The sequence below is a fragment of the Stegostoma tigrinum genome, chromosome 39 (genome assembly GCF_030684315.1).
Source record: "Stegostoma tigrinum isolate sSteTig4 chromosome 39, sSteTig4.hap1, whole genome shotgun sequence".
Taxonomy (NCBI): Eukaryota; Metazoa; Chordata; class Chondrichthyes; order Orectolobiformes; family Stegostomatidae; genus Stegostoma; species Stegostoma tigrinum.
Window position 1 is genome coordinate 5,665,066 of NC_081392.1, and position 14,594 is coordinate 5,679,659.

At 46.5% G+C, this 14,594-nt stretch overlaps 1 protein-coding gene across 1 annotated transcript in view; it reads left to right on the forward strand.

Moving 5' to 3' along the window:
- psmd8 (proteasome 26S subunit, non-ATPase 8) overlaps window positions 1-6,417 on the forward strand; it is an 11,159-nt gene extending 4,742 nt beyond the window's left edge. Inside the window, exons 3-5 of the mRNA XM_059640909.1 lie at window positions 1,158-1,281; window positions 3,335-3,446; window positions 5,753-6,417. Coding sequence (XP_059496892.1) covers window positions 1,158-1,281; window positions 3,335-3,446; window positions 5,753-5,890 — 374 coding nt within the window. The 3' untranslated portion in view covers window positions 5,891-6,417. The remainder of the gene's footprint in view (window positions 1-1,157; window positions 1,282-3,334; window positions 3,447-5,752) is intronic.
- The last annotated feature ends 8,177 nt before the right edge of the window (window positions 6,418-14,594 follow it).

The following is a 14,594-nucleotide window of genomic DNA, read 5'->3' on the forward strand; positions in this document are numbered from 1 at the left end:
GGTAGGTGCTTCATCAAGGTGCCTTACCACAATTTGTTGCAAAATGTCATCTTGTGCACTGCTTGAAGCCGTCTTATGTGTGAATGACCAGGACCTGAAGGCAGTTTCAGTCCTCGCAATATGTCTTTCCCCTTCCACCTTTTGGCACCTTCCTGTTAAGTGTTTTACTGTGTCCCTATCCAGCAGCTGCTCTAGGGATAACTGTCTGGAAGTACTCGGCATCTGTGGCGATAGGCATAGAATTAACATTTTCAGCTCTAATCTTTTCAGCTTTCTTCTGCTATTGTTTTCCTTCTATGACTATTGAGTTTGAATTCCAAGTGCAATTGTTTGAGACAGCACGTTGATATTGTGCATGTTAATTTTCAAAAGGCCTTTAATGAGGTGCACACACCAGCCTCCTTCATGTGGTAGAGCCTTGTGAGGTTGGAGAATGCATCTTAAGTTCAATCTGTATATAAATTGCATGGGCTGGCTAGCTAAAGTTGCTTGATGGCTACTGTGTAGCGCAGAATGAAGACCTACACCACAATGAGTTTGATTGTGATTCCGATGGAGATAGACGTGTATCCTTTGCCTTCTACACTCGGGCAGAGCATGTCAAAGCATCCATGACACATTTCCGAGGAAAGAGTTCAGCATGAAGCATCAGCAGGCACTGAGCTAAGAACCTGCCTTCAGGCAGACCTTGCGTCACACATTCATCTGCTGCAGTGTCTCGCTTGTTGGCACTGTAATGTATCATAGAGCTGGGCCCAATGAAAGCAGCTTTCTCTTCAAATTGAAAGGGACTTGTTTACCGTGGAACAAATTGAGATTCACTGCAAACATTCAGTTTGAAGCTAGACAAATTCCTAACTATGACTGGTGTCCAAAAGGTAGCTAAGATCCTGGGGATTGTGTGTTAGTGTCAGCCTCTTTTAAATTATTTTTAGGATCTGTGGAAGGAATTTTTACAAAGTGTTTTGAACCCCTAACATGTCCCAAACGTACATCAAAACATACAATCGACCTCGGAACAGCAGTGGCTCACTCAACCCCACAAGCTTGCTTTGCAGTGATTTAATGTGCTGAATGATCTGATTAGACTTGGTCCCCATTGTATCCACGCACTCAAGGGCGGCCCCGGACCCATTCTTTTCTTCCTTCATTGACAGGCCCCAGTGAATCGCATGGCACTTCTGGGCCCCTCCACAATGGTAGGGAGTTCCCACTGCAGTACTACATCTATACTTCTGTGCAGATCCATGCCCTAATTCCCCTGCAGACAATAAAGATTAGGTGTACTCCATGTCCCTTTCTATTTCCCTCACTTATCAAGAATAAATCTATTCCTGCCTAAGCATGAATTCTAGAGATTCTGCATCCACTGCTCTTCTAAACCACCAACACTGATTTCAGGTCGCCTACTTTATTACAGTGAAAACACCGGAGATTTTTAACTCCTCTTTCCCCTTTATGGGTTTCCTTCACACCCTGTGATTTAACTATCAATTAATTTCAATGAGATCTCCTTTTCTGTTACCACCTTAGCATTTTTCTTTTCCATTATTTCTAATCCTCTCAGATTGAAATTGATGTTGGAAGCCAAACTTTGATTTATGAACCAACACATAACCATTTGCCATTTAGGCTGCTAATCTTGCAGTTTTAATTCACTGCTTGTCCACATGAGTTCTCACTACTTCAGGAAGTGAATTTTTGAACTCCTCCAAAATAATTGTGTCATATGTTTGTATTTTCAATGCTTTCATCCATCTATCAAAATTATTTTGGTTGATCCTTACAAGCTCAATGTCTGTTTGACCAGGGCCCATCCTTTGAATCCTGAAATGTTGTCTGTGGGCTTCTGACACTAGCTCATGTGCCCTTCAGATGGCTTTCTTCACTGCCTCATACCTCCTCTGATAATGATGTAAATATCTTGCTAACTCTACGTGCTGATTTTGTACGGATCAACAATACCCACATGGTCCCCAGCCGCTTCGTTTATTTAGCCATTTTCTCAAATGGAATAGAAAGGGCTTCTATACCCTTCTCATCGAACTTAGGCCACGCTTGGACATACTTAAACAGATCTTCACCAGGCCTTTGGCTACAATGGGCTTGCTCATCCTCACTAAGCTTACTTTTACTTCATTTCCATCATTTTAACTTGACTTTCCTGTCTAATTGCCAACGTGTGAACTTTTTTCCCCCCTCTGTCTCTCTTCTGCTAGGGCCTTTCTCCCATTTTCTACTGCCGGGGCAATTCTGTCTTTTTTGTTCTTCTGCTTTTTAACCATAATTCAAACTGTTTCAGTTCCCCATTTCCAAAGATTCTGACAGCATTTTCAGCAAATATAAATGTCAAGTTGCTGTAATTACTTTTCCTTTCCTCACAGGCGAAGGTGACCCCAACTCCAGCTTGTCTGCCGATCCCGACAGCTTTGCCTTGCTCACCTTTTGCAAAACTCCCCAAAGTCACTTTTTCCACCTCAGAAAACTCTTAGTGATTGAAAGAGCGTTCACTACACAAAGCACTGTTTACACCACCCAAGTTCAACCCCTGAAACAAAAGGTACTAACGCCTACTACTCGCTGCATTTGAGTTCCACAAGCCGAAACCCAAGTTGGAACTATAGAATGGACAAGAACCCCCAGCCTGTTATAGACCAGGCCAGACCCCCTCAAATTATTTTAAGAAGGTAGCCTAGAATGTAACTTACTTTAAAGGTAGGTATGAAGTGGATGTTTCAGGTGTGATACATCTGGTCAAACCACTCTGCTTTAAACAAATTATTTCAGCACTGCAGTTAAAACTCGAACAAAAGAAAGCAGAATTTAGAATAACAACTATTGGAAAACTTAACTGAGTATGCTACAGTAACTTAACTAATTAACTGCTCCAATATAGTCACATCCCAAAAACACATGTCTTGGCAAAAAGGTAAATTCAAACACACATTCTCACAGGCAGTGTGGAACAACATCCAGAGAGATTTCGGACAAGGTTGTTAGGAACCGTTTACTGAAGCTTGTAACCCTCTGGTACTCCAAACATTTTGTGATTGCTACAGCTTAAGTGACAACATTATCACATCAACAACGCTCCCCAGAGCCCTATCGTTAAGTGTATAAGTTCTGCCCTGGCTTGTCTTACCAAAGTGCAACACGTCATTTCAATAAATCAAACTCCATTTGCTGGACCCTTGCCCACTCTCACCCTATCTCTATCTTGCAGCCTCACTTCAACTTCACAATTTACTGCCTTTCCCACCTTTGTGCCATAACATGTGTCCCATGATTTTTGGTTTCCTTCTGTCTGTCTTAATGAACTTTAATTTTACCTCAGGGACGAAATTGCCGGCTGCATTGAGAAGGCTTATGAGAATATATTATTCAACGAAGCTTCAAGGACGCTGTTTTTCACCACACCCAAGAAAATGACAGAATATGCCAAGAAGGTTAGTACCTGCCGTTCTGCTTGACTGCTACAGAGCAATTGTGCAGGTCGTGGATGGCAAATGTAACATTGAGTGATTGGGTTCCAGTGTCGAGGGCTTGGAACACATGTTGCAGAGGTTATTAGTTCATAAGCGACGGATATCTTCCTGCGCTATTCGGTGCTTCTGATTTGTACTGGAAGTGAACACCATGTTGATCAAATGGCTCAACCTGGGCCAGAATGGAACATCGGTCTGAGACGACTTGCAGCCAGAAATGATGACTACAGCCATGTGAGAGATTTGTTAAATGGGAACGGTTGAGCTGGTGGTGTGTTAATGTGCAGGGACGAGCAGAGACTGGGATTAGAATGGGTAGTAAATTGAAGGTTAAAGAAGAGTGATAAAGTAGTCTAGGTTATTGAACGGTAGACGGAAGTGAGGAAATAAGGCTTAGTCTTTACAGTAGATTTCATTTAACTCCCTAACTTTTTATTGAATTAATGTTATCACATTCCTCTTACGAAGTACTCGTCCCGTCCCAATTTATATATCACTAAGACCATTATGTGTACAATTACTGGACAACTGAACAGGTAGCTGGGGTTGAATGGTCTAATTTGATAGTAAGGATTGGTGCAACCCTATTGGTCTAAAATGGGTGCATTCCTGTTGGATTAAATGCTGGGTCTCTGTGTCCTGGCAGAGGAGCGAATTGTGTGGGGAACAGCTATGTTATGGATAGGGACGGGATTTGGACTGCATGGGACACTAAAGGGCAAACAGAAATATGCCAGGCCATGAGACTATGAAATGTGGGATGTTAAGATGTCAAAGGAATGAGCTTTGGGCTATCAAATGGTTTGGAAAGCAAGAGGAGCAGAGGGTGCTAGGTTCCTGAAACCTGCTGTCTGTTTATTCAACAATGTCCCTATTAAACAGCTGACTTCCCTTCCTGGGTTCCTTGTTGGCTAGTATTAGTAGTAATTCTCTATTCAGTCTAGCTCTCAATTTATTTATGCAGTTATTGTGCTTTTTTTATTTTAAAAAAAGCATTGATCCCTCTGAAATAATCCCACAGAGGCTAGTATCTCATCACCAAGTCACCCTTTATTTACACTTGCATAACCAGCTCTGAGTGACCAGAAACTCCAACATTCGTGTTTATACCCTTCAGCCAGGGCTCCTTGATTGATTGAGGCTGTTGATAAGACCATAAGACTTAGGGATGGAAGTAAGGCCATTTGGCCCATCGAGTCCACTCCGCCATTTAATCATGGCTGATGGGCATTTCAACTCCACTTCCCTGCACTCTCCCCGTAGCCCTTGATTCCTTGCGAGATCAAGAATTTATCAATCTCTGCCTTGAAGACACTTAACGCCCCGTCCTCCACTGCGCTCCGTGGCAATGAATTCCACAGGCCCACCACCCTCTGGCTGAAGAAATGTCTCCTCATTTCCATTTTAAATTTACCCCCCTCTAATTTTGAGGCTATGCCCACGGGTCCTAGACTCCCCGCCTAACGGAAACAACTTCCCAGTGTCCACCCTTTCTAAGCCATACATTTATCTTGTAAGTTTCTATTAGATCTCCCTTCAACCTTCTAAACTCTAATGAATACAATCCCAGGATCCTCAGCCGTTCATTGTATGTTAGGGATCATCTGTGTGAATCTCCACTGGACACTCTCCAGTGCCAGTATGTCCGAACTGAGGTGTGGGGCCCAAAAGGCCTGTGTTTGAAACCCACCAATCGGGTGTAAGTAGTGAAATTGCCCTGTTCGAAATCACAAATAGCATGGTGTGTGACTGTGACCAGGGTAAGCTTTCCATCCATGAACATTTTTGCTTAATAATACCCTTCACGTGGTCGGCCATCCCACTTCTGATGCATCTCGCTGACATCCAGTTAGATGGGGTGGCAACCACTCATGGGTTCCATCTGTTTCTATTTAATTTATATCAGGGAATGGCTTCTCTTCTCAGCTTCCCCCTACTTCATGCACCATTACCATCGAGCCACCCAAGGATGTATTCTCATCCTCCTGTATCTTGTTCCTTGGAGACATACCTCAAAAATATTGTGTTAGCTTTTGCTCTGGGATGTTTCATTGCTTTAAAAGCACCATAAGAATAGAGACTGCTTTTGAAACAAGACTTGATGGATATCAAAGAGAAAGGTCTGAAATAAGCTGAAATGTTCCGAGACCCTATAAGAGGTTCATATCCAGCACGTGGTCTCTGCAGCCAGTGGTATTATGCGCCATGCAGAATGATGCCAGCTCTCTTACTCATGGTGTCTCCTTGTGTGTCTCTTTCTCCTGCAGCGTGGCTGGCTCCTGGGTCCTGATAACTATTACTCATTTACCAGTCAGCAACAGAAACCGGAGGAGGTCACAATCCCATCCACAGAACTGGCCAAGCAAGTCATTGAATATGCCAGGCATCTAGAAATGATTGTCTAATAGTGAGAGAAAGGACTGTTTTTGGGCTTGGGGGAGCTGGTTGGGAGGGGAGGGGTGGCTTTTTCTTTTTTTCCCCCCGGTTTGTGATTGGGAGGTATGTCTGGTTTGGGATGTGGAAGAGAGCCCTTGGATCTGCTCCAGCCTGATCCAGGATATTGCCAGTGAGGTACTGACTGTGGTTGATGTTGGGTGAACTAATACGGAGTGTGCCAGGAACTGGTCCTGAATTAGGCCACCAACTGGGCACTCTGCACATTGTGCTTTTGATATCTGTACCGTTAGGATACGATGGTGTGGAAAATTTTTCTTAAACATTTGATTTTCAACGTGCAGAAGAATTCCGCTTCCTCCAAGGCCCTTCTGCAGTGTGAGGCCTGAATACATAAATGTCAGTGTTTTAATTTTAAACTCCTTCAGTTCTGGTCAGGCTGGATATAGTGAGTCGCCATTACTGCTGGATTTTATCTGTGTATAACCTGAGGGGCATCACCTCCTGTCAAAATTAAACCCAAACTGTTCTTGCACAATTCTTGTATGATTGCTTGCTTGACTTGGCTGGAACATCGAGTTGCAGCTTCATAAACTTCAAACGTCTGGGAGGGTAAGCCCCAGCTCTAACATTAAAACCACTGGACTGGAAAGTAGGGTTAATACTGCAATTGGGTCAGCCATGATCCAATTGATAGTGAAGCAGGCTTGAAGGGCTGAATGGCCTTCTCCTGCTCATGCATTCGCACAGATCGTGTTTGTTACCCAGTCCCACGAAATCAGTATGTTCTTATTGTACATGAATAGGAAAGGTTTGGAGGGATATGGGCCAGAAGCAGGCAGGTGGGACTAGTTTAGTTTGGGATGATGTTCGGTGCAGACTGGTTGGGTCAAAGTGCTATCTGACTCTGTTAGACAGTTCTGCTGACCGGTTCTGCCTGTTCAACGCTTGTTTAAAATGACGCATAATTTAGTTTCAACCTTCCTTGAGTGTTTTCCTTGCTTGGGGGTGGGGGGGGGGGGGGGGGGGGGTGTAGATTGGGCCTATATGCTTTGGAGTTTAGGGGACTGAGTGGTGATCTGATTGAATCATAAGATTCCAGGAGGTTTTGACAGATCGGGATGCTGTTTTCCCCGTGCTGGGGAATCTAGAACTATGGGATGCGAAGGCGAGGGATTCCTCCTCTTGGAGTGTTGCAAGGGTCTCGGAATTCTCTTCCCTGGAGAGCTGCGGATGCTAGGTCATTTCCAAGGTGACAAATCAGCAAGGAGCCAAGTGTGGTGCAGATCATCAGATCAGCCATGATCATTGTGACTGATGGCACAGGCTCAAGGGGCCATGTGGCCTGCTCCTGGGCTTGTTTCTTTAATGTTGGCCCCCCGTGAGATTTTATTATGGGCATTTCTGGCAAAGCTGGTAACTGTAGCTGCATTGAGAAGGTGATGGGTGAAAGCCTTCCTAAGCCATCAGTTATGGTTTTTGTTAACCCAGTGTCTTTGGTAGACCGTTTCAGAGGGGAGCTAAGAGTCAGCCACGTTAGGCTGAGACTGGAATCGTGCCCAGCAAGAGCAGGTTCCCACAGCAGATTTTGGGACGTTACTGATACTGCTGATGGCTTAGTGGTTGTGTTTCCTGCTGTCTGTTAATTCAACCCCACATCCCAACCCCTCACTAACGTCTGGCTTGTGCCATGAAGGTTTTGTGTTTTGTTTTTTTTTTTTGTTGCAATGGTTTAGTTGTAAAATCAGTTTTATCACCAAAATATTTGGACTACTCCCCTCAAAAAAGAAAGACAGACTATCGGGTGTTTGGCTATATGTGGAATCTTGCTGCGTGCAAATTGGCTGTTAGTTCGTCTCTCTGAGAGTGCTTGTGTGCACTGCAGAAGTAAACCACTGTCACTATAGTGTCATTGAATCTGTAGAGTGTGGGAGCAGGCAGTTTGGCCCGTTGCATCTACACTGACCCTATCCCTGTAACTTTGCAATTCCTAGTGCAATGGCTCATGTCAGACCTGTCTAAGGGAGTGAGGACAAGGTGTGAATACGAGTCCTTGCTTTCTTTGTGTTTATCTGCAATTAGCATAGAATCATATAGCAGGGAAACAGATCATTCGGTCCAAACAGTCTATACCAAACACAATCCCAAACTAAACTAAGGTAACAAGGTGTAGAGCTGGATGAACACAGCAGGCCAAGCAGCATCAGAGGAGCAGGAAGGCTGACGTTTCGGGCCTAGACCCTTTGCAAAACCCCAAACTAAACTAGTTGCTGCTTGAATTTTTCCTTGGAGTTTGTCAGCTCACTGAAACAGATTCGGGAAAATTCACTCTCCACAGGTGCTCCCCAATCCACACACTTTATTTTCCTGAAGATAAATTTTATTTTGTTCACTCCTCCAAATCTGGGCTTAATCGGCTCCCCAAGTCCTGTGTTCAGGTAACTGTTTTGGATGTGTTATGTTGTGAATCATGGATTGCATGCGATGGGTCCTTAAAAAGTGAACTGGGGATAAGAATTTTATAAATGTCTGCAGAATGTTTGCGTATTATTTTACTTTATTTATTATGGTTCAACTCCTCCCATAAAGCTGACTGTTCATCAGCAGAACAATTAAACTCTTAAAAAATTCCCAACACTTTTAATTCATTTAGTACTAGATTAGGCCTTGCTTTGTGAATTGCAGTGTGGACCAAGTTGGTCTATCATACTCTGTAATGTTGAAATTAATACTATCTGAGATCAGTTATAAATACTGTTCTTTGAGCTTCCTCTCTGCCTTGCGTTAAAAGCCAGTACTCCCATTCAGCTGACAGTGTTGTTGGTCTTGAAGTGATCCATACAGAACTTGGTGCCAGCTACCAGTGATCCTGCCAGCACTGCTGTTCGAACCCAGGGTGTCTCGCAGAATGGCTCCTTCACTGAGTTGGTCCTGGGGATCGGGGTGGGAGGAATGAGGGAAAAGAGGCAGCAAATGACAAGGTTAGCCTGAGAGGTTAGCTGCCAGCATGGTCACCGTAGAATCCCGACAGCGTAGAAGCAAGCCCTTTGGCCTATTGGATCCACACAGAGCATCCCATCCAGACCCTATCCTGGACAATGTGCAAACTCCACACGGACAGTCGTCCAAGGGTGGAATGGAATGTGGGTCCCTGGTGCTGTGAGGCAGCCGAGCTAACTGCTGAGCTGCTCGTTCGACATTTGAGGACTGCGTCACTTTGGCAATGCTAGTTATTGTCCCAGAGTCGGGCAAAGTTCACTGTTCAGGAGCATTGCAAGCGGAAATGCGTTTTAGGTTCTGTTTTTGAGCAGTGGGAAACATGGGCAAGACCAGTATTTGCTGTCTGTCCCGAATTGCCCTTAAACTGAGTGGCTCACTTGAACATTTCAGGGAGCATTAAGGGTCAACCGCATTGCTAATGGGATCTGTAGTCATGTGGAGGGCAGGCTGGGTAAGGATGGCAGATTTCTTTCCCTAAAGGACATCAGCGATCCTGCTGAGCTTTTACTAACGTCAGTGGTTTCACTTCACCATCAATGAGCCTAGATTCCAATTCTGGATTGATACACAGAAGTGATTTTTATGCAGGTATGAATGTGTTTTATACCCCATCACCAATCATTTGCCATCTGACCATAAGACATAGGAGTGGAAGTAAGGCCATTCGTCCCATGAAGTCCACTCTGCCATTTAAATCATTGCTAATGGGCATTTCAACTCCACTTCCCTGCACTGTCCCCGTAGCCCTTGCTTTTGTTTTTAAACTAGTAGCTGCCAGTAAATCGCCATGTTTTCCGTTTGATTAATTTACGTGCAAAGCCAGTGAAGGGCCACACACCATCAAAGGTGCAGAAGAAGGTGCGAGGTAGCTCAATCACAACGCATTTGGAAGGGATTATAAGGCACTCCAGCTCCTGCAGTGCCCACCTTCACAGGCATCAAGAGTATCAGTGAACAGCATGTACTCTCTCTATCTCTGAAGGCATCTGGGCACTGGCATAGCCACAAAACAGGGGCAGGCGCTTCAGTTGCAGCTTTTTTTGGTGGGGGGGGGGACGCACAGACAAACCCAAGTTGGGTCTGGAGAGCTGCTTTACCAATTTTTCCCAAATCAACCTGTTGAAAGATAGAAATACACATCTCTGGAGCAGGTGGGACAGCTGGGTCCAGGGGTAGGGGCACTACCACTGTGCCAGGAGAAGACCACCTGGATCTGCTTTATTTTTTTTTACAACCACCAACACCAGTTTTTAAAAAAGAAACCTGTGTAGGCCAACTGACTATTTACAAGCAGAGCCCATTATGGGCAAAGCAAGCCATTTGATGGAGAGGGGAGGAGGTAGGGAGAGCATGAAAGGACAAAATGACAGTGGAGTGGGGATATAAAACACTGCATACCCTGCGGTGCCCACCTCTCTCTAAAGGCCTTGAGAATTGCTGGTCAGTGTGTAGTCCCTGCACAAGGGCACCTGGGCACAAATGCCACTGCATAAGAACTAGGAGCAGCAGGAGGCCATCCAGCCCCTCGAGCCTGCCCCGCCTTTCAATAAGATCATGGCTGATTTTTTTGACACTCAGCTCCACTTACCCACCCACTCACCATAACCTTTATGGTTCAAAAATTTATCTAGCCTTGCCTTAAAAACATTCAGCAAGGTAGCTTCAACCACTTCACTGGGCAGGGAATTCCACAGGTTCACAGCCCTTTGGGTGAAGAAGTTCTTCCTGACCTCAGTCCTACATCTGCTTCCCTTTATTTTGAGGCTCTGTCTCCTAGTCCTAGTTTCACCTGCTAGCGGAAACAACCTCCCTGCCTCCACCTTATCTATTCCCTTCATAATCCTATATCTGCAAGAACTCCCCTCATTCTTCTGAATTCCAATGAGTATGATCGCAGCCTATTCACTCTCCTTGTAATCCAACCCCCTCAAGAGGGACAGATGGTTCAATTTCACATTTAATGGATTGAATTTAAATTTCACCAGCTGCTACAATTTGAAACCATGTCTCAGGAATGTGAGTCAAGGACTTCTGTGGTGCCATAGTAATGTCCCTACCTCTGAGCCAGGAGGCCCAGGTTCAAATCCCACCAGGCCCAGAAGTGTCGCAACATGTCTAAATGGGTTGGTTAGGAAAATACCCCCAGATTTCTAACCTGCCTGACGTTTCCAGTACACCGCTACCGTTTCAGCCTGTGCTCAGAAACCAAATCAAAGAGAGAGAAAAGATAAAGATTTGGTGTTTGCAATTTCCGCCTTGAGGTAGGGAATGTTCCTATCTCATGGTTTGACTCTTTCCAGTTTTCAGTCCCACCCTTGATCCTTCAAGCAGGACAGTGCTTTCCAGATCCAGAAGTGGCAATGCACAGTCATCATTGTACATTTTCAGGTCTCTACCTGCCAAGACAAAACTTCACCTCTTCCCTGGTTTGTACAGCATAGTGGCAAGGGAAGGACAGAAGGTAGTAGGAGTGACTGAGGGTTTTAAGGAGGAAGTGGTCCCTTCGGAATGTTGATAAAGGAGGAGAAGGGGAATATTTTGTTTTCAGGATGGCTGCCATGGTGAAAATGGTGGCGGGTGATTCATTGGATACGAAGAGTTGGTTGGAGAGAAGTTGAGGCCAAGAGGAAGATGTCCTGGTTCTGGGAAGGTGGGTATGGCGTGCAGGAGATAAAACATTTATGGCTGAAGCAAGGACAAGGGGGTTGGGGTAAATTTCCTTTTGGAATCCCCAATTGCCTGGGAAAATTCAATAGAGGGAGACTAGTGAATCTCAGCAGCAAACATGCAAGCATACCTTCAGAGAAACAGTTGGGTTAGGCAAGAAAGTAGTGGCATTTGCAGGGCCAATCAGAGCTGCTTTTTGCTAGAGATTGGGGCTTTCTGAGAGGCCCATGCCTTTCACCGGGATGGGTAGAGGCAGAAACCGAGGGAGAGAGGTGGGGGGAAGAGGAGACTGCAAAAGGGGTTTGGATGAGGAGGCTGAAAGAGTCGGGGTGTGGGTGGAAGTGAGCAGGAGGCTGCAAGAAAAGTGGGAGGAGCAAGGGGCTGTAAGGTATGGAAGGGTGGCTCAGTGGTTAGCTCACAGCGCCAGGGACCTGGGTTCAGTTCCACCCTCAGGAAAACTCCACACAGACATTCTCCCCCTTTGAGGGTCGGTTTCCGCCCACAGTCCAGAGATGTGCAGGTTCGGGTGGTTTAGCCATGGGAAATGCTGGGTTACAGGGATAGGGTGGGGTCTGGGTGAGATGCTGTTTCGGAGAGTTGGTGTAGACGCGCTGGGCCGAATGGCTTGCCTCCACACAGCTGGGATTCAATGAAAGCAGGATGTTCTGAGAATCCAGCCCCACAAGCTTGCTCCAATGTTTTACCAATGTGCATCCTGTCAGCACACTTCAAGCCCTGTTTGTGCTGCTGTTGGTACTGCCCCAACCACTGGCAGTGTAGAGTGGGGACTGTGTGCTTTATATAGTTCTGTAGGCCTGCCGGCTTCAATATGCAGTGACATAGCGCGACCCTAACTACAGGACAAATGTCTGAATTTGAGGGGTGTGTGTTGGTGGAAACTGTGGACATCCCTCACTCTATGCATCACCTCATGTCATTCTGATACAACTTTACCCACTCTCCATGGTTCGTGTGTGACGGAGCAGATACAGTCGCTGATAACAAAGTGTGGAGCTGGATGAACACAGCAGGCCAAGCAGCATCTCGGGAGCACAAAATCTGACGTTTCGGGCCTAGACCCTTCATTGGAGAGGGGGATGGGGAGAGGATTCTGGAATAAATAGGGAGAGAGGGGGAGGTAGACCAAAGATGGAGAGAAGAGAAGATAGGTGGAGAGGAGAGTATAGGTAGGGAGGGGATAGGTCAGTCCAGGGAAGACGGACAGGTCAAGGAGGTGGGATGAGGTTAGTAGGTAGCTGGGGGTGCGGCTTGGGGTGGGAGGAAGGGATGGGTGAGAGGAAGAACAGGTTAGGGAGGCGGAGACAGGCTGGGCTGGTTTTGGGATGCAGTGGGGGGAGGGGACGAACTGGGCTGGTTTTGGGATGCAGTGGGGGAAGGGGAGATTTTGAAGCTGGTGAAGTCCACATTGATACCATTGGGCTGCAGGGTTCCCAGGCGGAATATGAGTTGCTGTTCCTGCAACCTTCGGGTGGCATCATTGTGGCACTGCAGGAGGCCCATGGTGGACATGTCGTCTGAGGAATGGGAGGGCGAGTTAAAATGGTTCCCGACTGGCAGGTGCAGTAACTCCCCCCTCCCATTCTTTAGACGACATGCCCATCATGGGCCTCCTGCAGTGCCACAATGATGCCACCCGTAGGTTGCAGGAACAGCATCTCATATTCTGCCTGGGAACCCTGCAGCCCAATGGCATCAATGTGGACTTTACAAGTTTCAAAATCTCCCCTCCCCCCACTGCATCCCAAAACCAGTCCAGCCTGTCTCTGCCTCCCTAACCTGTTCTTCCTCTCACCCATCCCTTCCTCCCACCCCAAGCCGCACCTCCATTTCCTACCTACTAACCTCATCCCGCCTCCTTGACCTGTCCGTCTTCCCTGGACTGACCTATCCCCTCCCTACCTCCCCACCTGTACTCTCCTCTCCACCTATCTTCTTTTCTCTCCATCTTCGGTCCGTCTCCCCGTCTCTCCCTATTTATTTCAGAATCCTCTCCCCATCCCCCTCTCTGATGAAGGGTCTAGGCCCGAAACGTCAGCTTTTGTGCTCCTGAGATGCTGCTTGGCCTGCTGTGTTCATCCAGCTCCACACTTTGTTATCTTGGATTCTCCAGCATCTGCAGTTGAGCATCTCGCTGAGCCAGGATTTAGGTACTTTTGGAAAAAATCTCTGAACAGGTTGTTATTACACACCCTGGGAGCTGGTGGGACTTGAACTCAGACCCTCTGGCACAGAGGCACTGCCACTACATAATGAGTCCCCTAATGGGTGAGTCCTTAACGATGGAACAGGGCGTACAGAGCTTTGCTGCTACCCTTGTTTGGTCACTAAGCCCCTGGCTTTGTGAATTGACCACTGGTCTTGGAATTTGATCTCTTAAAGAGATAGAGACATTTGTGGTTGGCAGGACACAGTGACCTGAGAGGCTTCAAAATAGCTTCATCGTGACAACAATGCAGATGAAGTTCTGCAAGTAAAGCCAAATTAGATTCGAGACGTGAACTCCTGTCTGTCCCTCCACTTTTTATTGTCTGTCTCTAAGCAGAGGTTGGGGTTAGCCCGAAATGTCAGCCTTCCTGCTCCTCTGAATCTGCTTGGCCTGCTGTGTTCATCCAGTTCTACACCTCGTTTCAAAGATCTGCAAGGTTTTCTTTGTTTCTCCTGTGACTGAAAGTAAGCAAATGTTTTGGCCACTGCAGTGAAGAGGAATTGTCCTGGACTTGAAGCGTTAACTCTGCTTCCTGCCTGTACTAAATGCTGCCAGACCTGCTGAGTTCCTCCAGGGACAAATAACACAGATGGCTAGAGAAACTCAGCAGGTCTGGCAGAGTTAATATTTCTCCTCTCTGTTGTGCTTGGCTCCCCCTGGGTGTTGGGGTGGTCACCCACCTCCCCACTTTGTGTCAGTGTTAGGGTGCCCCCCCTCCCACCCTAGTGTCAGTGTAAGGATGGCCCCATCTCTTCCCCCCCCCCCCCCCCTCCAGTGTCAGTGTTGGGGGGGGGGCCCCTCGCCCCAGTGTCAGTGTTGGG